At 58.6% G+C, this 22,176-nt stretch overlaps 2 protein-coding genes across 6 annotated transcripts in view; both read left to right on the top strand.

Moving 5' to 3' along the window:
- NPLOC4 (NPL4 homolog, ubiquitin recognition factor) overlaps positions 1-7,868 on the top strand; it is a 57,226-nt gene extending 49,358 nt beyond the window's left edge. The window contains exons 15-17 of one of the 2 annotated variants that reach the window (XM_082441571.1): positions 270-386; positions 1,773-1,875; positions 5,511-7,868. In XM_082441571.1, coding sequence (XP_082297697.1) covers positions 270-386; positions 1,773-1,875; positions 5,511-5,668 — 378 coding nt within the window. In that variant the 3' untranslated portion in view covers positions 5,669-7,868. The remainder of the gene's footprint in view (positions 1-269; positions 387-1,772; positions 1,876-5,510) is intronic. The other variant, XM_082441572.1, reaches the window with a different exon arrangement.
- Positions 7,869-11,021: 3,153 nt separating this feature from the next.
- On the top strand, positions 11,022-21,298 carry FAAP100 (FA core complex associated protein 100). 4 transcript variants are annotated; one of them, XM_082441132.1, is made up of 10 exons: positions 11,022-11,294; positions 11,483-11,601; positions 12,464-13,425; positions 14,624-14,780; positions 15,319-16,091; positions 16,185-16,321; positions 17,582-17,698; positions 19,694-19,780; positions 20,200-20,337; positions 20,641-21,298. In XM_082441132.1, the coding sequence occupies exons 1-9, from the start codon at positions 11,130-11,132 to the stop codon at positions 20,329-20,331; spliced, it is 2,649 nt and encodes an 882-aa protein (XP_082297258.1). In that variant the 5' UTR covers positions 11,022-11,129; the 3' UTR covers positions 20,332-20,337; positions 20,641-21,298. The 4 variants fall into 4 exon arrangements, with proteins under 4 accessions (XP_082297258.1, XP_082297257.1, XP_082297259.1 ...); XM_082441131.1 differs by having other exon boundaries at positions 11,023-11,294; positions 20,644-21,298; XM_082441133.1 differs by lacking the exon at positions 11,022-11,294 and having other exon boundaries at positions 11,587-11,706; positions 20,644-21,298.
- The last annotated feature ends 878 nt before the right edge of the window (positions 21,299-22,176 follow it).

The following is a 22,176-nucleotide window of genomic DNA, read 5'->3' as shown; positions in this document are numbered from 1 at the left end:
GTCAGCTTCGCAGACATGTTGCTTACACTCTTCCATAAGTCAAATGTACTGAGAGTGTTCTCCTGGGAGATGAGGCCACAGCTTATTCTGCAACTGTGCATTCCTCTGTCCATGGCTCCCAGTATGTGGTTCTGGAAGGAGACAGGAAGGCCCATCTATCAGCGCCGAACGTGTTCAGTTCCATCTTTGTAGGACAGTGGCTCTCCTGCAACTCTGGCTTGGGACTAACGGGTGCTCGTGTCTGTCTCCCCCCATACCTGGCGCTCCAGGACTTCCACAGCCTGGCCACCTACCTGTCCCAGAACACCTCATCCGTGTTCCTGGACACTATCTCGGATTTCCACCTCCTGCTATTCCTGGTCACCAATGACGTCATGCCTCTGCAGGTACGGGCCAAGTGGGCTTCCACTCCTCAGACCACAGCACGCTGGGCAGCACCAGAGCAGCTAAGTCCCCCTTAACCTGTCCTGTGGGCAGCAGCTTTGCACAAAGGCCTTGATAGAAAGGTGAATTTTTCACTTTTAGCGTTTGCACTGGAACAGCTTGTTAAAAAGTGTCTGCCCTCTGTGATGGAGGACAGTTCTTCCGTTTGTTAGAAACACGTGGGACGCAGAGGCCACTTAGCTCTGTGTCCTTCTAGCGGGAACATGAGGGATCCAACAATTTAAAAATTCCTGTTGGAACAGTTTGAGAATCCCAGCCTCTGCTTCTTCCCGATCTCTCTCCCCTCTTCCCGAATCAGCTCCAGTTTATCACCTTGGCCCAGAAGGTTGGCCAGCGTCCAGGCCCCAGGCACACAGCTGCACAGTTGGCGTTTTTAAGACATGCTGCTGGGGGAGATGAGGGCGAGTGTTACAGATGGCGGCTGCTCTCTGAGCAGCACAGGGCCAGCAGGTCCAGCCGGGAAGCCCCTTGCATGGGTTGTGTCGTGGCTGTCCTTTTACTTTGGCCCTTTTCCTGCCTGGGACCCAAGGAAATGCATTTCTGCGTGGTGACAGAGTAGAAAGGAGAGGCTCCTTCCTCCCACTGCTTTTCTATGTCAGGTGGCCTGTAGCTGTTCTTATATCTTGTGTCTGTGTTTTGTCCAAACTACCCACTTGTGATACTTGACACCAGGCACCCCAAAACTTTTCACAGGCTTTGCCTTCCCTGTTAAGCACAGAGAGTTGCACCTCCAGCCCCCGGCTCAGCTGCTGCCCCTCCGGTTGGGGAGGTGGTGAAAGCTTAGGGCCTTCTCCCTGGAAAACGTGTACTGTTTTGCAGTCACTTGTTAGGAAGCATTTTCTGTAGATACTGCCTGAGAGCCCCTGGAAGGCTTTCGAAGTCTCTCATTATAAAAACTATTTAGTTCTCTTCACTTTGACCCTGGAGGCCTAGGATGCAGAGTGTATTGAGATACAGACGTGATGGAGAAAACAGAGGGCCAAGGAGGGTGTGAGGGATGAGGGTGGGCCTCACGGCCATGAGGCTCCTGCCCATCCACCCAGGCCCTCAGGAGAAGGGCTGTGAGCTGTGATTACCTAGGGGGGTGGAGCACAGCCAGCCTGGGACACAGAGTAGCACAGCAGCCAACCTGGGGATCTCTGGGAAGAATTTAGCACTTGTATTTATAAACCTAAGTGTGTGGTGTTTTGCATTTCATAGTGACAGCCTGTGAGATTTTTGAAATTCCCTCTGAAGTGTGTCTCGATGTTGGGGAAAAAGAAACTTGTGAACAAGTCTATCTACCGTCAGTGAAGCGAGTTGGAACCTTCTTTTTTGGCTTCTTGCAGGACAGCATCAGCTTGCTGCTGGAGGCCGTGAGGACCAGAAATGAGGAGCTCGCCCAGACGTGGAAGAAGTCTGAGCAGTGGGCCACCATCGAGCAGCTCTGCAGTAAGTGTCTTACCCTCCTGCGGTCCCCATTGCCAGGGCCCAAACTCCTGCCCTTCAGGGCTCCAGTACTTCTTCCCGGGCCCTGGACACCTGACCCCAGATGCCTTCTGACAGCGTCGTGGGCAAAGGAACAAGCAGACCTCTGCTGGGGCCCACAGATGTTTTCATCACTATAACATACGTGTAAAGGCCACAGATCTTGGGTATACAGTTCCATGGATTTTTGTACACGTACATACCAGATATGCTATTCTTCAAGCATTTTAGGAGCAGTTTGAAAGTCATTGTTTTAGATGAACAGAAACTTCAGACTCACCTAAGTGCTGAGTGCAGAGACCTTCTGGACTCCTCAGGCTTTTCTTTTCCCCTTTCCCATCAGTTCTCAGAGCATTCTTGGTGGATAAAGAGGAAAAGAGTTAGAGAATAGAGTTCGGGGATCTTGTGTCTCCCGGGTGAGTGCCTCTGTCAATCAGCCTTGGGAGCTGCCCCCACGCTGCCAGCGCCGTGGCCACCAAGCCCCCCAGCTGAGAGCTCGAGAGGGTGACCATGGCGGCCCTTTTCCCTGCGGCTTTGAGAAGTACTGTAACGCCCCCTGAAGACAACAATGAAAGTACATATAAAAAAGTGTTTAAACACTTTCTCAATCTAGTGGGCTGATACTTGAGCCAAAATTAGCCAGGAAACCCTCAGTGGAACCCAAGCCACAGGGAGTCCAGCAGGGTTCTTATTTTCTCTCGACACTAAGTACCTAGAAGCTCAGGGGTTGAGGAGCTTTGGTATTCATTGTGTCGTTCTTCTTCTTAAGTTTTCTTTTTATACGATTCTGACAACCAAACAGTAAAAGGGCAGGATGTGCCACGTACTCTTCTTGCCCTCACGTTCTGAAACAGAGGACCCATTGTTCCCACCAAATTCCCTACAGCGAAGCCCACGGCCTTGTGTCCTTGGGTGGACAGTGGTGAGGTGCCGGCCAGGATCTCAGCACCTGGTCCAACTCTCCCACGTACTGGGCTCTCCAAGCCCCTGGTGTTATTCTTCAGATGCTTCACACACAAACATTGACTGCAGCAGCTTTAGTAGTTTGGAGCCCTCTCTCACAGCCCAGAAAGTGCACACAGGGAAGCCGGGACAGGGGGCGGGTTGGCTAAGAGGTTATCCTGGACAAACATTGGCCCAGTTGGGCGAAAGGAAAACTAGATCAGGAAAGGTTTCAGTCTGAGCATTTGGCTTGCTTTTGCCATCCCCATTAGACACTAATGAAAAGCTAGCGACCCCATAGGAGCTGGGTCCCATTGGCTTCATGCCTCATACTTAGACAGGGTGGGAGGAAACCCAAGCCCGAGTCAGGCGTCAGTCCTCCGGCAGCAGGGTGACACTGTCTGGACCTGCTCTGCCTGCAGCCTCTGTTGGGAGAGCACCTGGTGTTCACCGACACTCACTTTGCTAAAAAAGTGCTACATGATTGTCAAATGCTGTCAACAGATAACACTACTCGTGGAATTCCAGTCACTGCATAGGGTTGGTAACACAAATTAGCAATAGAGTACCCTTTACAAATGCAGAGTCACAGACCATGAGAGATCTCGGGACATAGTCAGTGGAAGCTACGTAAGAGCTCTTTGCTGAAAACTTAACACTTTGCCAGAAGAAGAGCTAAGCAAATGGGAAAGAAATCCCATTGTCTGGACTGGAAGACAAGATATTTTTAACATGTCAGTTTTATATACATACATACATACATAGAGTCATTCATTTATTTGTTTGTTTGTTTATTTAGCTGGCTGGCTAGCTAGCTAGCTAGCTAGCAGGGGGAGGATGGGGAAGAAGTTTTAAAATTTATCTGGGGATGCAGAGGGCCTAGAAGACAATCGTGGAAAAAGAAGAATGAAGCTGGAGGACGTGCACTGCCTGCTTTCAGTAGTAAAAGGTTGCTGTGTTTAAGGCTGGATGCTGTTGGCATGAGAATAAATAGACTGATGGTCCAGACGGAGAGAACTGGGTGATAACAAGGGCACCTGAGCAATTAAATGAGGAGATGCCCTTTTCAGGAAAACGTGACAAAACAACTGGATATCTGTGTGGGCATAATGAACCTTGACTTCTACAGTACACCCCACATATAAAATCATTACAGGCTGGGTCGTAGACTCTGTAACGGTAAGAGCTACAACTATAAAGCAAGATTTCTGTAAAAAAACAAACACAAAAAAACAAGTTGAATATATTCAGAACCTTGAGGTAGGACAGAGAAAAACACTGACCATAAAAGATTGGTCATTTGGGGACTTCCCTGGTGGTGCAGTGGATAAGACTCCGCGCTCCCAGTGCAGGGGGCCTGGGTTCGATCTCTGGTTGGGGAACTAGATCCCACATGCATGACGCAACTAAGAGTTTGCATGCCACAAGTAAGGAATCCACTTGCCGCAACTAAGGAGCCCACGTGCTGCAACTAAGGAGCCCACAAGCCTCAACTAAGACCCAGTGCAACCAAATAAATAATAAATATTAAAACAAACAAACAAAAATTGTTCAGGACTTCCTTGGTGGTACAGTGGTTAAGAATCCGCCTGCCAATGCAGGGGACACAGGTTTGAGCCCTGGTCCGGGAAGATCCCACATGCTGCAGAGCAACTAAGCCTATGCGCCACAACTACTGAGCCTGCGCTCTAGAGCCCACGAGCCACAACTACTGAGCCCAAGTGCCACAACTACTGCAGCCCACAGGCCTAGAGCCCACGCTCTGCAACAAGAGAAGCCGCTGCTGTGAGAAGCCCACACACCGCAACGAAGAGTAGCCCCCACTCGCCGCAACTAGAGAAAGCTTGTGCGCAGCAACAAAGACCCAGTGCAGCCATAAATAAATAAATTTATTAAAAAAAAAAAAAAAAGATTGGTCAGTTGGACTTTATCAGAATGAAACACTTGGGCTCATCAAGAGATGCTGTCAAAAACTTGAAAAGGCAAGGAACAGACTGGGAGAAGATATTCCACAGAAGATGTTCCATAAAAAGAATTACAGTGATGCTCACCATCAGTCATCAGAAGAATGAAAACTAAACGAGGTACCACTACACGTCTTGAGGGTGGCTGAGATGCAAACACCGGCCGCATCGCGTGCTCACGAGCTCCCAGAGCAGCTGGAGCTCTCGCACGCCCCAGTGAGGATGACCCAGCAAGCCCACTGCTACCCAAAAGACATGCAAACACAGATCCACACCAAGATTTGTTTAAGAATATTCATGGCAGCTTTGTTCACAATGGCTCAAACCTGGCAATGACCCATCTGTCCATCAGGAGGGGGATAGATAACCAGGGATGGTGTTCACACCGAGCTCTACTGCTCAGCAGTGAGAAGGAAGGAACTACTGACACAGCAAGCAAGGAGGGTGGGCAGGTGCATGAGTGGCCACAGCTGACAGCTTTCCGCTCTGCAGACAGCAGCTTTACTTGTCGGGGTTCTGTGTTTGAGCAGGGGACCCACAGTAGGGCTCTCAAGCCGCATCTGTCCACGCCCGCAGCAATTGCTTTTAGAGTCCACTCCTACCCTGATAAGCTGCTGTGCAGAGCTCTCAGATGGGGTGGGACAGCTTCCTAGTACAGAAATGATGAACACGGCTTCTCTTCCTGCTCCACAGGCACAGTCGGTGTGCAGCTTCCAGGCCTCCACGAGTACGGAGCCGTCGGGGGCTCTGCACACACCACCTCGGCCGCCATGTGGGCCTGTCAGCACTGCACCTTCATGAACCAGCCAGGCACCGGCCACTGCGAGATGTGCAGCCTCCCCAGGACCTAGGGCTCCTGGGCCCTGCTGCCCAGACTGGGCCCACCCTAGCCCTCTCTGAAGCCAGGGTTGTTGCAGCCATGCCCCACCGCAGGCAGCCCTGAAGGCGAGGCGGGGGCGGCTGCCCTGGGGGTCTCTGACCCATGAAGCTTCTCAGCACCAGGCTTCCCTGGAGGGAGGGAGCCAGGCTGGTGCTCTGTGGGCTGAAGCCAGTCTCTTGCTGGAGGCACCATATGGCCCCATCCGGATGCCCTGCAGCAGCTCCCACTGTGGTAGAAGGACTAGGTGCCTCTAAATCATCACCTGGAATTGAGGGGGTGGGAGGGCTTGCTGGCACCATCCAGCTTTCTTTTTTCCTTCCTTTTGGATGCTTTGGTTCCTGCCCCTCCCATGTTTTTGGTTGGGAGCTCTTGGTGACCTCTGTACCCCGTTGCTCTGGGGCAGACCCTGCCTGTGAGGGCCACCTCTTCCCCTTCCAGTAGCCATCGTGCGGTGGAAATGCGTGGCCACGGGCTCGCTGGTCTCCTGTCCGCTTGGTCTGCAGGTGAATCTGCTGCCCGCCCTTTCCTGCTCTCACCCAGCGTCCAGGGGGGGATTTTAAAGTCTGCTTTGGTTGTAATAACAGTTATCAGTAATTCCTGCAAAGAAGACTTTTATTTATTTTTTTTAAGATAAAAACTTCATAAAAGGAGAGTGAGAGACTAGTTTCCACCTTCGTCCCTCCTTTAATGAGTCCCTGGAGGTGTGTGCAGGCTGGATGGGTGGACGGGGGACCCACAGTCAGGTCTTCTCACAAATGAACCTCAGTGCCTGAGACTTTCCTGCCAAGCCACACGGCTGGGACAGGTGCAGACCCAGGTAGTCCAAGCAGGAACCTAGTGCTGGCTCCCACTGAGCAGGCAGCCTCTCTGGGGGGCCAGCACTGCTGACCAGGCCTGCATGGGGTGAGCTGGATGGCCCAGGCAGGGCTGGAAGCTCTGGTCCCCTTCACCCCACACACCATTCCTTCCTGTTGCCCTGCCCGGGCCCTGGCCTCTGGCACGGTGATGTGGCCCCGGTACAGGCCAGGCCACAGTACAGCAGCTGTGGGGCTGCTGCGGGGACGTTGGAAAGTACGTACTGTGCTGAGGTATGGGTCCAGGCTATCCCAGGACAAAGGTTGTGGTCAGACTTTGCATGTGCTCTGGGGTCCCTGCGTTTCCTCTGTGGCTGGGCTCCGGTCTGGCCTTTCTCCGGGAGCCATGGACATCCTGATGCCTCTTTGCCTTAACAAGAGCCGTATCTCTGAGCTGCACTGCACCCACCCATGGGAGAGGCTGACCCAGACACAGGCTGCTTGGGGACTTCATGTCTCTGTCCTAGGGCAGGAGGCAAGCCTGTGTGACCCTCCCTCGCCTTTGGCCTGTGAACAGAGAGCACTTGGGCATGTGTTCACCTGTGGCAAGGGCTGTGCCTGGCACTCCAGGTCCACCTGGCGTGGGACACCAAGTGGCCAGTGGGGTTGGGTCTGGCTACAGCGGATCTGTTCTGGGGGGCAGGAGGTGCAGAGCGCCCTGTTTCCCCAGTTCATCTGTGGCCACCTGCCAGCAAGCTGGGAGGACCATCTGGCCCAAGTCATCTGCTCCTTTGATCAGATGTGAGTCTGCAGGGGGAGCAGGAGGGTGCTGACCTCAGACCTCGCGGCCCCCGCCGTTCCTCCTGTACTTGCTCTGGTCTTTATCTACCGAGCTAATTTCCTTTTCTCTTTGACCAGTGTCCTACTCACCCTGAAGTTCTGGCATCTGCATAGTTCGTTTCCTTTTGTCTTTTAGCTAAAGAAAAAGTGTTGTGATTTCTCTGCTTCTGGTTTTGAGTCACTCTTTGTTCAGTAATGCACTTTATTTTGTCCAAAGAGAGTCGGGGGTCAACATAAGGAGTGGGGGTACCCTGCCAGCAGGCTCGGGCCCAGGCAGCTTAGCCATCTCCTCTTGCATAGGGGAGAGGCCCCTGTCTCCACCTTCACCCTACCTGCCCTTGTGTGGACACACCCTCTCACGGCACCAGGCACCAGGCACCGTAGCTCAGCGAAGGGGGACTAGGTGCCCGGCCTCCACCAACCAGTCTGCTCCCAGTGCTCCCACTTGGGGCTTGCAGGTGTGTGTCGGTTGGGTTTGCAGTAGCGTTGCCTGGACTCCAGCCCTGCAGTTGAACCAATAAAAGCACCTGAAGCGACCGCCAGCGCCCTGTTTGTCCTTCCTGGGCCCCAAGGCCTCTCCCTGCCCTGAGCCTTGACTTGCCTACCTTGTCAGGTGACTTGATGACTTTCCCCTCCACACATCACTGTTCTCTGCTGACATGTTTAGGGTATTGAAGGGTAGAGACCCACTCCTCCTGCCCAGGCTCCTCGGCCGTGTGCTCCCAGTGTAACGTCCACTGGAGGAGCAGAGCCTGGCCTCCCTCCATGCCTTTTCTGCACCTTTTCCGTCAGCCATGTGGCTGCTCCTGGCCTCTGCGTGGGGGGTGAGGTGCACTGCACCAGGCAGCAGGTGAAGGATAATGCCCAGAAGCCCCTAGACTTGCACAGATGCAAGGGGAGCAAGGCCTGGAGGGGACACTTGTCGAGTGACAGCCAGGGGGTGCTCCCCCTGATGTTCAGTTACCAGCCTTCACACGCACCTTACAACCCACTCTGTCCTTTGGCCACTGGCTTATCGCTTTCTGAACAAGTATATAAGAAACACCGCCCACTGATATCCAAGGGGCCCTGGGGAGAGGCAGGCCCAGCCTAGCTTCTAGACTGGGGCGGGTGGGCCCTCAGCACCTGGCTCCAGTCCTGTCTCTGAGCTTGCCTACTTTTACCAGCAGTGTCCTGCCCTCTCTGTGGCTCAGGCTGCTGACCTTGTTGGTTCTGTGAAGTGATGAGGTTCTGGAACGTCATCCCTGCCCCTGAAATCAAGCAAGTGGAGTGTACTGCTTGGAAATAACTCGGGGTCCTGCCACCCCCTTTCTTGGCATGTTCAACATGCTGGCAGGCTGTGCTGCTATAAGTGCCTGGCACAGCCTGCAGCTTCCCTGCACGTGCTGTGTCCTGTCCCTCCCCACCCCTAATGCTGTCTGGTGGTAGTTTGTCCTTGGGAAGATGTAGCCCCCACGTGTGGCATAGAGACCACTGACTGTCCACAGCAGGCTCTGCTGTCTCACAGGCCTCCTGCCACAGGCCTTCCATGTACACCCACATGAGGGGCCCCTCACTCCACATCACCCCTGAGCTGGCTAAGCCCTTTGCTCTGTAACCTCCAGGGGGATCAGCGTTCAGGGCCCCCTCGCTGTTTAGATAGACTGTTGATGGTCATAAATCCTTGTATCACAGAGTGTGGGTCTTGCCTGGACTTGGGGCCAGGAGCCTGCTAGCCTCCCTGAGCAGAAGGGAGTGGGACAGAAGAGGGACCAACTTTACAGTGCCTGGCCAGTCAGGGCTGAACCTGGGAGGTGAGGCCTGGCCAGCTTAGCCCACCTCCCAGGTGCACTTCCCCATGCGGTCATTTTCTCTAGGACAATCCCAGTGTAGTTCCCTTGGTGTTGGAAAATAGTCTGAGAGGGCCAGGTTGGGAATTGGTGTGAGCATGTGGCCCACAAGGATTGGTGGTCAGAAGACCAGCCAAGAACATTTGTGCACTCAGGTTGGGGGGGTGGGGGGTGGAGGTGGGATTCAGAGTGGTGTGTCTCTTGAAAGGAGCATGTCCTCACTTCTAGTTCCAAAGGCCACATGGGAGCTGGTCTCAAGAGAGGGCAGGGCTTCCCTGGTGGCGCAGTGGTTGAGAGTCTGCCTGCCAATGCAGGGGACACGGGTTCGAGCCCTGGTCTGGGAAGATCCCACATGCTGCAGAGCAACTAAGCCCATGTGCCACAACTGCTGAGTCTGCGTGTCTGGAGCCTGTGCTCCGCAACGAGAGGCCGTGATAGTGAGAGGCCCGCGCACCGCGATGAAGAGTGGCCCCCACTTGCCGCAACTAGAGAAAGCCCTCACACAGAAACGAAGACCCAACACAGCTAAAAAAAAAAAAAAAAAAAAAAAAAAGGCTAAGCCCCATAATAAACGTGTAATTTAAAAAATTCTCTAAAAAAAAAAAAAAAGAGAGGGCAAAGGACAGACTGCAAATGCCATACTGATGCTGGGTCCAACCCAGAAACACTGGAACAGTAGCTGTCCACTGCCCTGGGGGTTGAGCACCAACCTCAACAAGGGGAATTAGAACTTTTGCTACTGGTTCTTTGTTTTGGCAGGTACACCAGCCTTGGTGAGGTCAGCTTAACTCAAGCCCAGAAAACACTTGGCAGCTGGGCTCCTTCAACTTGCCCTGTCTGGCCACACCCCTCCAGATGCCTCTTTCATTCATGGGTGTCTGACCTTGGAGACTCTCCCACTGGCTTCTTAAAGGAGAGGGGTGTGATTGACCTGTCTGCAGGCACCTTTCAGGGTCGCTCTGGGTCTCAGTCTCATTCGGAGAACTCTTGGCCCCTCTCCCCAAAGCCTTGGAGGACAGTGTTGGGAAGGAGAGGTGTCTTGCCCTGTCTTCACCCTGACCCTCCAGGCTGATTGCTGGTGAGCTGGCCCCCTTACCAAGGCCCAGCCAGTCATTTTCTTCATGGTTTTCTGCCCTCAACCCAGAATTCCTCTGGCTTACCCTTTTTCCCCACTGTCCGTTCAGACCAACACACCCACAGACAGTTCGTTCAGGCATGAAAGAAGGGACACTTCTGTCCATGTTAAGCTCAGACGCGGCAGTGTCCCGGGGACGGGGTAGGCGTGGGTGTGGCTCCGCAGCTCAGAGGTAGGAGACTCATCCCTAGACCGAGAGCCCCACCCCCCCCACCCACCCCCACCCACCCCCACCCCCCGCCTGTGGAAGTGGCAAGACCTGACGCTGCCCGCCCCCTCCTGGAATTCACAGATCCAACCGCCCCGCAAAACGCTAGAAGGTCGACTTAGGAGTGCACCGTCCGCTCGGAGGAGACGCGTTCTGACGGGCCGCCACCCTGGGGAAGCCAGTGTACTGGCCCGGGTCCGGGAGCCGGCCCGGCCCTCGGGCGCACGAGGGAAGCGCGACTTCGGGCGGGTCCAATGGAGCTCCGGGGGAGGACGGACGAGTGGAGAGACCAAGGCCCTTGGGCTTCCCGTGTTTGGCTTTAAACACGTTGGCCCTTTGCCAAACCGTTCTATGTCCACTAGCTTTACCTCAATGGCGTCCCCTTCAGCCCAGGGGCCCGGGCTCCCGCGGAGCCTCTAAGACCTGACGCGCAGCCGCCCCACCCCCGGCTCCGGCCCCGCCCCACCCCCGGCTCCAGCCCCGCCCCCGCCCCCGCCACGCCGCTGTACGGCGGAGACCGCGCTGCGACCTGGGCGGCCGTAAAGCGCCGCGCCCCGCCCCGCCCCCGGCACCGGCGCTGCGAGGCCGAGACCCCTCCGGTGGCTGGGCTCCCTGGCGACCGCACGATGGCTGGCCTCGCGCCGCGGGTCGAATACCTGGCGGGCTTCTGCTGCCCGCTCGGGGGCCTGGCGGCGGGCAAGCCTCGCGTGCTGTGCCACGGGGCGGAGGTCTTCCTGTCCACCGGGAGCGAGCTGGTCTATGTCTACGACCGGGAGGGGCGGCTGCTGATCGTGAGCACCCGGCAGGCCGGGGAGGGGCCAGGGACCGGGGGAGAGGGCGGAGCGGGGGTCCTGGGCCCTGGAGGGGGCGGGGCCGGGCGGGAATCCACCGAAGGCCCGGCGTATTTGAGGAGTTTGTACTCCACCTCTCCTGGGCCCCACGCGCCCGGTCTCACTCTGCCTTCTCCCCGGACGTCCAGGCCGTGTACAAGTTTCCCGGTCAGGTGTGGCACCTGGAGCTCCTGGCCCTTCGCAGGGCGCTCTACGTCCTGTGCGCTCGGAGCGGCATCTATTGCTTGTCTTTGGACCAGGCGAGCAGGTGAGGCATGGTCGCTGGACGGCACTGCTTTGGGCGGGTCCACACTTGCCTCTCCGGGGTTGAGGCGGACATGGCCTCAGATGGGCTTCTCGCTGTCCCTGACTGGTAGGTACTTCCCTGCCCTCCTCAAACACTGCCCCTGTGACCTATACGGTCCGCTTACCCCTGGACTGGGTTCAGAATGAGCACTCACCAGGCCTCCAGGGTGGGGATGGTGGGCTCAGGGCCAGCTCTGAAGTCTTGGGGGCCCCTGTCCTCAGCACCTGCCTTCTCTAACAGGCTCCTGCTCACAGAGAATTCTTAGTAAACGGGGTTCAAGCGGCTGAGTCTGCAGCCGGGAGCAGGATGCTGCCCCTTTGGCTTTGATGGGCCTTGGTGGGTCAGGCATGACACACCTATGAGGTGGGTCTCTGTGAACCCTGAGTCAGTGGTTAAAGGAGTTTCACCATCCCTCCCCCGCCGCCCCCCAGTACCAGTGCAGAGCCTAACCAGTGCAGAGCCTAGAGCCTAGACTCGGGCACCTATTCACTACTGGTTTAGAAGATAAAAAGATAGCAGGTGTGATTCACAGCCGAGGCCTTGGGGGTCTGACAGTTCTGCACTGATGAGAATTTTCTGTCCAAACCCCATTTCTGGAAGGCTTGGTAGATCCTATTATGCACGTGTCCCTGGGTGATTGGTGGGGAGCAAAGCAGTCCGTGGAGCAGGTGTGAGGCACTGTGGCATGTCAGCTGCTCCCTGGTGGCTATAACAGTCACTGAGATCGCTCCTTGTACAGACCCCAGGCCTATCATGTCAGTGGCAGGCTATCATGAAGGGAGCTTGTGAGCATTGTAACTGACATTTGCCTGTGTTCTCAAAGGTCTGTGAGCCGGGATGACGAGGATGACAGGGACGACCAGGACAGTGAGGATGGGCAGGTCGATGAGCTCCCTGCCCCTGTGATCCCCGTGCACCCAGACACCTGTGTGCTCCCCAGTGCCACACTGCATGCCTTCACCGTGCTCGATGATGTGCTCATCACCCTGGCACAGGGCCCCACCCAGTGGAAGGTGCAGGTGTTTGAGCGTCCATGTCCAGGGGAGGACCCTAGGCCCGGAGGCCAGATTGGAGAGGTGGAGTTGTCCACCTGCACCCCCCCAGCTGGGAGCCTGGGGGAGCCCACAGCCCCCCGCTTCCTCCCAGTGCTGTGCTGTGCGTCACCACCAGGCTCCAGGGCCCCACATGGCCACCCGTGGGGCTCTGGGGGCGTCACGCTGGAGGGGCCCCTCTTTGGGCTACTCTTTGGATCCGATGCCTCCCTCCTGGAGTCGCCCGTGATCCTTTGCGGTCTCCCCGATGGCCAGCTCTGCTGTGTGGTCCTCAAGACCCTGGTCACCTCCAGGTCTGCCCCTGGTGATCCGAAGGCCCTTGTCAAGATCCTCCATCACCTGGAGGAGCCTGTCATCTTCATTGGAGCCTTGAGGACAGAGCTGCCGTCCGAGGACGTGGAGGACGCGTACTGTGACTGCCTGGTGGCACTCGGTCACCATGGCCGGACACTGGCCATCAAGGCCAGCTGGGACGAGGCAGGGCATCTGGTGCCAGAGCTGCGGGAGTACAGCCTCCCAGGGCCTGTGCTCTGTGCGGCCCGCGGCAGGGGCGGCCATGTGTACCACAGCACCCCCTCGGACCTCTGTGTAGTGGACCTGGCTCAGGAGAGCTCCCCCTGGGACCTCACGCAGCGTGACAGGGCCCCAGGAGGCCTGCCCTCTTTGCTGTGTCCAGCCAGCTTGAGTGCCTGCAGCGTCGTCACCCTCTCTGTGTCATCTAGGGCGCCTGAAGGTACGAACCACGGCTGAAAGCTAAAAACCAAAGCCATGGGGTGGGTGGAGTCTCCGCTCTGATGTCTCCTCCCTGTGAACTGGCCATCCTCCTCTCCCTGCCTCATTCCTGTTCTCCGTAAAACTGCCCGGGCAGGCCCACCCTCCTCTGGCATAGCCTCGTGGTTGATGCTCCTTGTCTTGGGGTCCTGGGTGGGTTTAGGGGCGGGGCTGTGCCACTCTGCCTGGGTAGGGTCTGCACCTGAGTGACCCCGGGCAAGAGCATCTTCCCATGGCCAGTAGTGCAATGGAAATTCAAATCAGTTCAGGTCAAACCTTTATGTTTTTTTGGAAACTTACTTACCATGTGGCCTCCAACGAGTCCACCCTGCACCAAAGGCAGGGGGCATCGCCAAGCTCTGATGTTTGTGTTCTCCCCAGACAGAACCGGAGGGAGTTTCAGCCGTGTTTGCCCAATGTTAGGGGAGAGGGATAAGAGCCCCCCTCCCCCTAGCGCATATTCCCCTTAAGATAGCCCAAGAATGCACTGTAAGGCCTACCGTGGACCATACTCGATATGAAAGAAATGCTTTTGAAGTGAAAAGACTGCTGTCTCTCCCACAGGGAAAGAGAGACACATGTGGCAGGGAATGGGGGAGCCACACCTCTGGGCGGGTCTCAGGGCCTAGTGGTACTGGACTTGGAGAACCAGCAGGTCACAGGAGATGGAGCCTGTTTCCCGGGGAGCTCCCTGGTAGGCCAGGAGTGGGAAAGGAGACAGAAAGATGTCGAGGAGAGGCGGCAGGCTTCCAGAAAGGCCCCAGTGAGAGCCGACTGGCCAGTGGAGGAGGCCTGGGACCTGTGTAGCACCTGCTTCTCTTAGGAAATCTCAGAGCAGCTTTGCTGGGGGTTGGGGGGCTGTTGAGGGGGGGATGCACCCAGCTGATTTGATGGCCCTTGTCTGGTCCCTTTTAGTCCTGTCCATGTATATGGTGACGCCTCTGCTGTGCTGACACCCTGTCCCAGGGAGGGTCCTTCACAGCATGTGTCCAGCCCAGGACACGCCCCAGGCTCTTCGGGGATGTCTCCAGAACGCTCTTTTCCTCACCTGGGCACAGGTGTTTTGCCAACAGTTATCTGAGTCCCGGGAACTGCTGCATGTTCCCAGCAGCATGCCCCTCCCTGCCTGTTGAGCAGGCCCCACGTGTGTCCACCTGCAGGGGGTGCTGAGCTCCTGGCCCTGTCTGCCAAAGGCCGGCTGATGACCTGCAGCCTGGACCCGCACTCTGAGACGCCTCACCCCACCAGAGTGACCTCGGCGAATGCTGGCCACAAAATTAAGGAGTTGCTGTCTGGAATTGGCACTGTCTCTGAGAGGTGACCAGTGGGCTGAGGCTCGGGCAGAGGCTGGCACGGTGTCCACGGAAGGCGGTGTCCTGGGTGGTGGCGCTGGTCCGGGACAGGCCTGTTACTTTGCCTCTGGCCCCCGCGATAGCCCCAGACGTTGTGTTGCCTGGCCAAAGATGGCACTAAATGCCAGCTGTGGGCGCCAAGCCCCTGTGGTTTAGGGTCATTTCTAGCGTGCCTGCCATCCTCTGGGATGTCACGGTGGCACCACAGAGGAGCAAAGGAGCCGACCTGGAACACGTTGGGGAGCACGTTGGGGGTGGCCAGCGCCACCGTGGGCACCCCTGGCTCAGTGGCCCTGAAGGGGGTGAAGTCTCCGTGAGCCCGGTGGGCGAGGCCAGGCTGCCAAGTACAGGCTGCCCCAGCTCCATCCTCTGCTGCTGGAGAAGGAGGTTGGGTCAGATGATTGCATGGGCAGGACAGGAGCCCCTGAGGTGGGGGCTCTTCACCTGATGCTGGAGGAAGAACGAGGTCTGGGCCCTCCCTCAGCAGCCATGTCTGTTTCCAGAGTGTCTTCTCTGAAGAAGGCGGTTGACCAGCGGGACAAGGCCTTGACCTGCCTCAACGAAGCCATGAACGTGAGCTGCGCCCTGCTGTCGAGCCGGGAGGGTCCTAGGCCCATCTCCTGCACCATCAGCACCTCCTGGAGCCGCCTGCAGCTGCAGGACATGCTGACAGCTACGTGCCTGCTGGAGAACAGCAGTGGCTTCAGCCTGGACCGGGGCTGGGCCCTGTGCATCCAGGTGCTCCGCAGCTCCCGGGCCTTAGACCTGGACTCGGCTGTCTCGGCCATCACCTACACCATCCCCGTGGACCAGCTCGGCCCTGGCGGTCAGCGTGAGGTGACGCTGCCTCTGGGCCCGGGAGAGGACGGTGCACTTGACCTGCCCGTAACCGTGTCCTGCGCGCTCTTCTACAGCCTCAGGGAGGTCGTGGGTGGGGCCCTTGCCCTCACGGACCCTTTCAAGGACCCCCCTTCGAATGAATGCACCCCTGACGTCCTGCCTGAGCAGGAGGGCGTGTGCCTGCCCCTGAGTGAGCACACAGTGGACATGCTGCAGGGCCTGCGCTTCCCCGGCCTGGCTGCACCGCACACGCAGGCCCTGGGCCCACTCAGCCCTGCCAGAGACCCCGTCCACACCTTCCTGGGAACTTGCTGCGGGCCAGTCAGCCAGCCGGCAGGACCAGCGTCCCTGCGGGCCAAGTACCTGCCCCCGTCAGTGGCCACCATCAAGGTGTCGGCAGAGCTGCTCAGGGCCACCTTAGGGGACAGTCACGCAGGTTGGTGGCACCAGCTGGCTTCGCTGAGGCCTGGAGCCCTTCCTCTCTCTCCCAGGATCTGCTCAGCCTCACAGCCGCACCTCTCTCCTCCAGGCGTGTCCCTGTGTTGTGCCACCCTGCAGTGGCTCCTTGCCGAGAATGCCGCCGCAGACATCGTGAGGGCCCAAGCACTGTCCTCTGTCCAGGGAGTGGCCCCAGATGGCACTGATGTCCACCTCATCATCCGCGAGGCAAGCAGGGGTCAGCTGTCCTGCCTGTGGGGAAATCGGCCTCGACAGCAGCAGTTCTGAGTAGGGTCCCTGGGTTGCTCAAGAGGAATCAGATTCTGGGGCCCACCCTCCAGAGGATTCCGACGCATCCGAGTTCGAGAGGCGGGCTGTGATGGGGTGGCCTTCGTGGGGCCGGGGGCAGCGTCGGCTCCCAGCCAGGTCTCCATGAGTACCACCCTGTCCAGCGCTCTCAACGCGTGGCCCCTGCCCTGTGTACTGCTGGAGTTCACAGCCAGCCCGAGTGGGTCGCTCACTTGTACTCCCAGGGGCAGCACGAGCGACTCCAGGCTCCAGGCCACTAAACCCCTAGACCACCAGGGTGCCAGGCCCCATCACAGGCGCCCCATGTGCAGGGGCCGCTGAGACACCAAGGTGGAGCTCAGTCCTCTAGCCCCGTTCCTCGCACAAACCTTCCTTCCCGAGACTCTCCTGGCAGCCTCGGGGTCATGTCCAGCAGACCCTCGTGCTACAGCATTGGAGGCTCTGGCGGAGCATCCCGTGTGGCCGGGCACACCTTGCTGAGGGTGGTGGGTGGAGGCTGCCCACTGGACAGCCCTTTCAGGTCAGGCCACGACTAGTCAGTGTCAAGGTCGGGTGTCCCTGGGGCCTGGTGGTGGTTCTGCAGGTGGCAGAGAGGGGTGGGTGCCCCAGTGCATCCCACGATTCCAGAAGGAAGAGCTGCCAGGGACAGTGTCCTTCCTAAGGTCTCTAGGCCCCTGGGGTCTTGCCTTGTGTCCTGGCTCTCGCCCATCTTTGCCAGATTTCATCTTTGGCCGGAGGGCACTGGGCTGACCTCACTTGCCCAGCCCCCTCCCTGTTTTCACACCTGCAACCCTGACCCTGCTGTCCAGTGCCTCAAGATGCACAGTGTGGGCCATGGGCGGGTCTGGGTGTGGGCTGTCCGTGGTGGTGCAGCCACAGCAGGCACTTTTTCTGGAGTGAGTGCCACAGATCTGGATGCTGAGGGAAGAGGGGTCTTCCTGGACAGATATTCCAAAGGAGCAGCTTTGCTTTTGCTTGACTAGCTGGTTCTTCAGGTGAAAACTCATGTTGAGTGTGGAGATCCAGCCCCGGGAGCCCCCTGAGCTTTGCCCACAGTGGGATGTAGAGGGGCAGCCCAGGCTTCACATGCCCCTGCCAGCTTGGACACTCCTGCTGGCCACGCTGCCCTCGGGCAGGGCAGGGCTGTGGATGGCCAGTGAGGCTCCTTGTGTGTTGCAGGTGGCCGTGACCGACCTGTGCCCAGCAGGGCCCATCCAGGCCATGGAGATCCAGGTGGAGAGCTCCTCTCTGGCCAACATGTGCAGGGCACACCACGCCATCGTCGGGCGTTTGCAGGTCTGTCGGTCATCATGGGCTTGCTTGGGAAGTCTCTGTGGGGTGGTGGGGACACAGGACCCTGGTGGTCTGTGGCTTACTGCCCGGGGTTGCAGGTAAGCTGTGGGCGGTTGGGAGGTGGGTTGGGGACTTGCTGCTCACCCTCTTGGCAGTAGCTCCCAGTGGCCTGTGAGCACACGTGGTTAAAGGGAGACAGTCCACTGGCGACCAGCGTGAGATTTCTTCTACACTTGCATGGAAAAGCCAGGCTCGGGCCCCGGGACCAGGTGTCTGCTAGTCTGGGCCTCCACGTCTTTGCCAAGAAAGCGGGAGTTGGTAGTCAGCCCCTCCTATACACACAGCCCCAGGGGCCCTTCCTGCTGCTTCACTGCCGTGTGTGGCTACTGGGGCTGCAACCCCAGGACCTGAGGGGAGGTCTTTGTGTTCCGGAGGGAAGCCTGTCAGCTGGTGCCCTTGGCAGGCTGGGTGCAGGGTCAGGTGGCCCATCTCCTGCCTGTTCTGAGTGTGTGCAGCCTCGGCTGCGCAGAGGGGTCCGAGGTGGCACCTGTCAACTGATTCCCACGCTTTTCCTTAAACGTGGACTCTGCGTCAGCCTCACCTGGGAACTTGGTGCACGTCCCTAGGCCCCACCCCAGACCCCAAGAGTCGGAGAACCTGCAGTCCAAGCTCCGCCAGGGATCCAAGGCTGCTGTTCTAGACCTACCAGTGCACCCAGGCGAGCCTGGCAGCCAAGCCATGACCAGAGGTCCCCCTCAGGCACTGCTGTGACGGCCCCGCTGTGGCACATCCATGGCTTCACGCCCGGGCTCAGGAGTCCCCCGTCCCCAGAGCAGAGCTCCCACCCCTGCATTTCTCTCCCTCAGAGGGCGCCCCGTGTTGCTCTTGCCGGGCCTGAAACAAGCAGGGCTGTCTCCAGACCTGCTGAGCATGGGAGTTGAGAGGTGGACATAGTGAGAAGCTGGGGGAGGAGCGTACCGACCAGACTTCCAGCAAGAAGGGGAGTTAGTGTCCTGGGGCTGCCGGAACAAAGTGCCGCAGACGGGACACACTGCGTTCACTTCGGAGACAGGGATCCAGGTGTCCACAGGGTGGTTCCTTCTGAGGCCTCTCTTCTGGGCGCATGGATGGCCGACTCCTCCCTATGTCCTCACATGGTCATCCCTCTGCATATCCGTGTCCTGATCTCTTCTTAGAAGGACACCAGTCCTGTGGGATTAAAGCCAACCCATGTGACCTCATTTTAACTTGATTATCTGTGAAGACCCTCTCTCCAAACACAATCATCGGGGGTGCTGGGAGCTGGGGCTTCCAAGTGTGAATTTGGGAGGCATGATTCAGCCCCCAATGGAACGCTGGGGACACGCCCTTGATGGGAATCTTCTTGTGGGCTGCAGACCTCTGTCCTCCGTCTGCTGACACTATGCTGTGTAACGGGAGTGTTCTCATGACAACCGGCGTTCATTCACCTGGCCGCTTGGAATCTGAGCGGCCTTGTCAGGTGTGCAGCTTCTGCCACTGGGAGCTGCCCCTTGGGGTGTCGGGGTCTCTTCTCAGTGCTCTGCCGCAGAGGCCAGCGGGAGCCTTGCTTCCTGGATCCGTCTGCAAGCTTGGGTCCAGCCCTGAGAGCTGGCCAGGCTGCCTCCAGAAAGCAGGACATGAAGCAGCCCTCTCGTGGGCCAAGATAGGAACAGCGGTGCCAAGGCCTGAGGCCACGGATGGGGAAGGGGTGGCGGTAGGAGGTGGGTAGTAAGGGGAAAGGGCCGAGAAGAAAGTTACTTCCAAGTAAATGATCGTCAGGCTGGGGTTCGTGTGCCCTGCCGCCTGAGGTGAAGGTTAACTGGGGGCGAGGCAGGGAGGCCTGATGGATGGTTCGGGGAGGGGGAAGGGCCACCTGGCTCTGCGGGCTGGAGGACAGGTGCCAGGAGCCCTGGGCGCTACCTTGGGACACACGGGAGAAGCACCCTCTCCAGCCGTGTGCCCCTTGTGTCCCCCCAGAGGCTGGTCATGGAGCAGGCTGCCCGGGGCTCCAGCCCGCCTGACCTCCGCCTGCAGTATCTCCACCAGATCCAGGCCAACCATGAGGTGAGGTCCTTCAGGGATCCGTGCCCTGAACCTTCCACCAGCCTGGGCTCCTCTGGGGACACACACAGGCACTGGGGTATTGCCCAGCTTGGCAGGGCCTCCCAGTCCTCACAGCCGAGTCGGGTCTGGGCTCCTGTTGCAGGGGTGAGGTGGGGACAGAGTGGGCACGGCCACTCCTCCAACCTGTCCCACATTGGCTAGGACACGCCTGTCCCCTGGGGACATGGTCTTCCCTCAGCCCAGCCACGCCTCCTGTCCCGAGGGGTCATCACGTTAAGGCCACAGATGAGTGTTTTTCCTGGGCCACCTACTACAGTCCGAGTAGGATCTGCACGTGGGGGGTGTCCGCCAGAGGGACCCGCTGACATGCCCAGTGGGAAGGTGGGGCCCTAGCTGCTGCCGCCCATTCCTTCCTGTAGACGCTGCTGCGGGAGGTGCAGACCCTGCGGGACCGGCTGTGCACGGAGGACGAAGCCAGCTCCTGCACCACCGCCCAGAGGCTCCTGCAGGTGTACAGGCAGCTCCGCAGCCCCAGCCTCCTCCTGCTGTGATGCCAGGTAGGCCCCACCCCGCCCCGGCTCTGTCCCTGCTTCCGGCCCCTCTAACAACTCACAGTACCTTCGTGGTTTTATGGAGAAAACCTGTCTCCTGACCTGGGCGGCACTGTGGGCCTGGTTACAGCTGGGGAAGGTCTGGGGTGAGTGCAGCCGGCCCCCCAGATGGCCACCTGGCGCCCCCCGGGTGGGTGTGCTCAGAAGAGGCAGCTCGTTTAGCAGGTGTGTCAGGGTAGCGAGGCGGTCCGTGACCCCGCTGGGCAGGGGCCTGCTCGTCCTCCTGCATCACTGCTTCCTTTCCTCCAGCAGCTGCCACGGCCTCCGCGCTCAACCTCGACACCGCTGGGCCGCCTCCCACCCAGAACGTCGGGGCTGGATCACGGACATCCCTCCACTCAGAAGCTGGGCCCCGGCCATGGGGTCCAGACTCCAGAGCAGGAGCACCGTTGCCCTAGCGGCCTGCAGAGGCCGCAGAGACAGGGCTTCTGGGTTGAGCCTCGGGCGGGTGTGTTTTGGTGGTTGTCACATTCCCACCGTGGTGCCCAGAGCCCAGGGCTGCCCCTCTTGGCAGCACCACCCGCCCACCCACAGACCTGTTGTCCAGCACTGTCCACACCTGTCCAACTGCCTCGCTCTGGGTGCCTCGGCCCCGCTTCTCTGCAGCCGCTGGGGTTACCGGGTGGGAGGATGCTCCCTGTGGCCAAAGCACAACGACTGTGGGGGAGGGGGCATTCCTGCAGGTGCCCTGTGGCCAAAACAACAACTTGGTGCCTCCGGCCGGGGCCACACCCAGCGCCCAGCACTGTGCATTGTTTCCAAGGGTCCCTGGGGGCAGACAGCAGCCCCGGCGTGGCTCCGGTGCTTTTGGGGAGGGTGTCTCTCCCCCAGACTTCACACGGTGCTTTCCTGCTGTGCGTGCAGGGCCTGCGAGGCACCCTGCCTCAAAAAGTGACCCTTTCTGGTGCTCTGCCTTGGCCTTGGCTGTTTTTTAGCCCTCCCCCTTCAGTCTGGTGGCAGCTTTGACCTGGATTCCTGGACACACCCCCAGCTCCAAGCCCCCAACAAGTCTGGTGGCCACTGCACGGCCCAGATGAGCCTTGAACTGACCTCTAGGGGGCCCTCAGGCCAGCAGGAAGCTTCAACGCTGGGGTGAAGTGGTCTCTGCAGGGCCGTTCAGGCCATGAGGGTCCCTGCCCAGGAGGACCAAGGCCACCTCCTCGTCGCCCTCCATGGAGGGAGAGGGCTGGTGGGGTGCTCCGAGTTGGGGTCTGGGAGAGTGGCTGATCGCCACATGGACCCAGCACTGAAGGGTTCTTCAGGGTGGGAGGGAGGATGGGGGGGGGCCAGCCCACTCAGTACTGTCCTGTTCCTTCTGTCCCTGAGTTTGCTGGGAGCAGTGTGACAGCTGCCTTCTCCAAGGATGAGCAAGCAGTCCACCTCCAGCTTCTGCTGGTCCTAACGCAGCCTGGAGGGGAGCTGTGGCCCAGCCAGCGAAGGGCCTGCACCCCCTTAGTCCTCTCCCCGGCTGTTTCTGAGGGTCGTCTTTCTGTCACCTCCCTGAGTGCCACGGGGGAGGATGGAGTGGCCAGTCCAGCCCAAAGGGACCCCCAAGCACTCTTCCCTGCCTGCCCTCTCCAGCTGCTGCCCCAGGCTGTGCGGGCTCCACTCAGCGATTGTCTCAAGCCAAGTACACTGGCCAAGGTCAGCAAATAGGAGACCCCTCCTTGGCACCCTGTGGAGCACCTGAACACTGGTGCCAGCTTCTTTCAGGTCAAGAGTGCCCCGCAGATGGGCCCCCAACCCTCCTGTCCCATATGCCACCAGGGGGCAGTGCAGACCACA

This window comes from Balaenoptera physalus, assembly GCF_965194825.1.
Source record: "Balaenoptera physalus genome assembly, chromosome: 20".
NCBI classification, from domain to species: Eukaryota; Metazoa; Chordata; class Mammalia; order Artiodactyla; family Balaenopteridae; genus Balaenoptera; species Balaenoptera physalus.
The sequence above is the reverse complement of the archived record's forward strand: the minus strand, read 5'-3'. Positions and strand labels throughout refer to the sequence as shown.

Excerpts from the sequence above, each read along its gene's own strand:
- FAAP100 (XM_082441132.1), top strand. The coding sequence starts at position 11,130 with ATGGCTGGCCTCGCGCCGCGGGTCGAATACCTGGCGGGCTTCTGCTGC. Across the intron at positions 13,426-14,623 it reads GTCATCTAGGGCGCCTGAAG|GGGGTGCTGAGCTCCTGGCC; the intron begins GTACGAACCACG and ends GTCCACCTGCAG. Across the intron at positions 16,092-16,184 it reads CTTAGGGGACAGTCACGCAG|GCGTGTCCCTGTGTTGTGCC; the intron begins GTTGGTGGCACC and ends TCTCTCCTCCAG.